The sequence below is a fragment of the Microtus ochrogaster genome (genome assembly GCF_000317375.1).
Source record: "Microtus ochrogaster isolate Prairie Vole_2 chromosome 14 unlocalized genomic scaffold, MicOch1.0 chr14_random_2, whole genome shotgun sequence".
NCBI classification, from domain to species: Eukaryota; Metazoa; Chordata; class Mammalia; order Rodentia; family Cricetidae; genus Microtus; species Microtus ochrogaster.
In genome coordinates, this window is record NW_004949097.1 from 1,197,081 (window position 1) to 1,198,512 (window position 1,432).

The window sequence follows — 1,432 nt, forward strand, 5'->3', positions numbered from 1 at the left end:
GAGACCAGCCTGGTCTTACAGAGCTAGTTCCAGGACAGGTTCCAAAGCCACAGAGAAACCCTGTCTCAAAAAACCAAAAAACAAACAAAAAAACAAAAAAACAACAAACAAACAAAAAAACAAACACCTCTCAAACATTACAGCACTGCAAACCCCCGAACAGCCAGCAGGGGACGCGCAGAATGTGCCCTGTAGGAAAGAGGGAAACTACATTTCCCAGCACCGCGTGCGCCGCCGCTCCACTTCCGGTCCCCACAGGCAAGATGGCGGCCACCGAGGAGCACGATTCTTCTACAGAAGCCGTTCAGACAGCTACCGAAGAGGAGGAAGCTAAAACATTTAAAGACCTGGTGAGAATGGGTGATGCTGGTGTTTGTTTAGCGATGCTGGCGTTAGGCTCACCCTGGTTGGGTACTTTATATCCCGGCCTGTAGCGTATGGAAAGCACCTTGGGGCCTAACTTAGGCTTTCTTCAGACTGTCAGAAACTCCCGGTGTCATCAGGCTCACTCGGGTGCATTTGCCTTGTAGGATGCTACTGAATCCCGGGAGCCCCCGTTTGCCTTTCCAGTAGTGTAGAGCCGTTTGTTATCTAGGGTCACGCGTAATTGCGTCTTTGCAGCCGGAGTCAGTTTTGCTCTGACCTCGTCACGAGAGGCAAGTTGTTACGACTCCTTGCCTCACTTTACACGCGTGTAAATTGGGTACAAGAGCTAGGCACTTGTCAGAGCGGGTTTGATGGTTAAATGAGACAATACATGTAAAGCAGTTGGCACAGTCCCTGTGAAGAGATATTGTCTCAAGGAACTGTCTCATGGTGTTCATATATTTCTGAGATGCACGGTAATGCCAAGTTTGAGGGGCTATCGGTCACTGTAGGATGGCCCCGATAAAGGCATTTAAAATGTAGGGGACTGAGGACGTATTCTTTGCTAAAGTACGGTTTTCTGAATTCAAAGGGTGTGACAGATGTGTTGTGCGAAGCTTGTGACCAGTTGGGATGGGCAAAGCCCACCAAGATCCAGATTGAAGCGATTCCTTTGGCCTTGCAAGGTAGGTTGAAATTCAGTGTGCACACTGGTGCAGATGCACTGTGAGCTTATACTCAACTAAGTGTGTTCCACTATTGAGACCTCTTGCGGGCACATTTCAAGTGATGGAAAGATAGAATCCCTACCTGGCTATGACGGGACTACTTTTGTGAACTGAAGAGGCAGAGGCAGGAGGATAGCTCCAAGTTTGAGATTAGCTTGATCTAAGAGATGGGAATTGAGAATCCAATTTAATCTGTGGCTTTGAACACTCTTGGCCATTCCTCTTTCTTTCGTTCGTTCGTTCTTTCTTTTTATTTTATTTTACTTTTCCCTTGAGACAGGGTTTCTCTTAACAGTCCTGTCTGTCCTGCAACTCACTTGGTAGACTAGGCTGGCCTC

The 1,432-nt window shown here is 47.7% G+C and overlaps 1 protein-coding gene across 1 annotated transcript in view; it reads left to right on the top strand.

The window, feature by feature from the left end:
- Positions 1 to 233: 233 nt before the first annotated feature.
- The window catches only part of Ddx47 (DEAD-box helicase 47), a 14,265-nt gene continuing 13,066 nt past the window's right edge, over positions 234 to 1,432 (top strand). The window contains exons 1-2 of the mRNA XM_005364501.3: positions 234 to 350; positions 959 to 1,052. Of these exons, the coding sequence (XP_005364558.2) occupies positions 264 to 350; positions 959 to 1,052 (181 nt within the window). The 5' untranslated portion in view covers positions 234 to 263. The remainder of the gene's footprint in view (positions 351 to 958; positions 1,053 to 1,432) is intronic.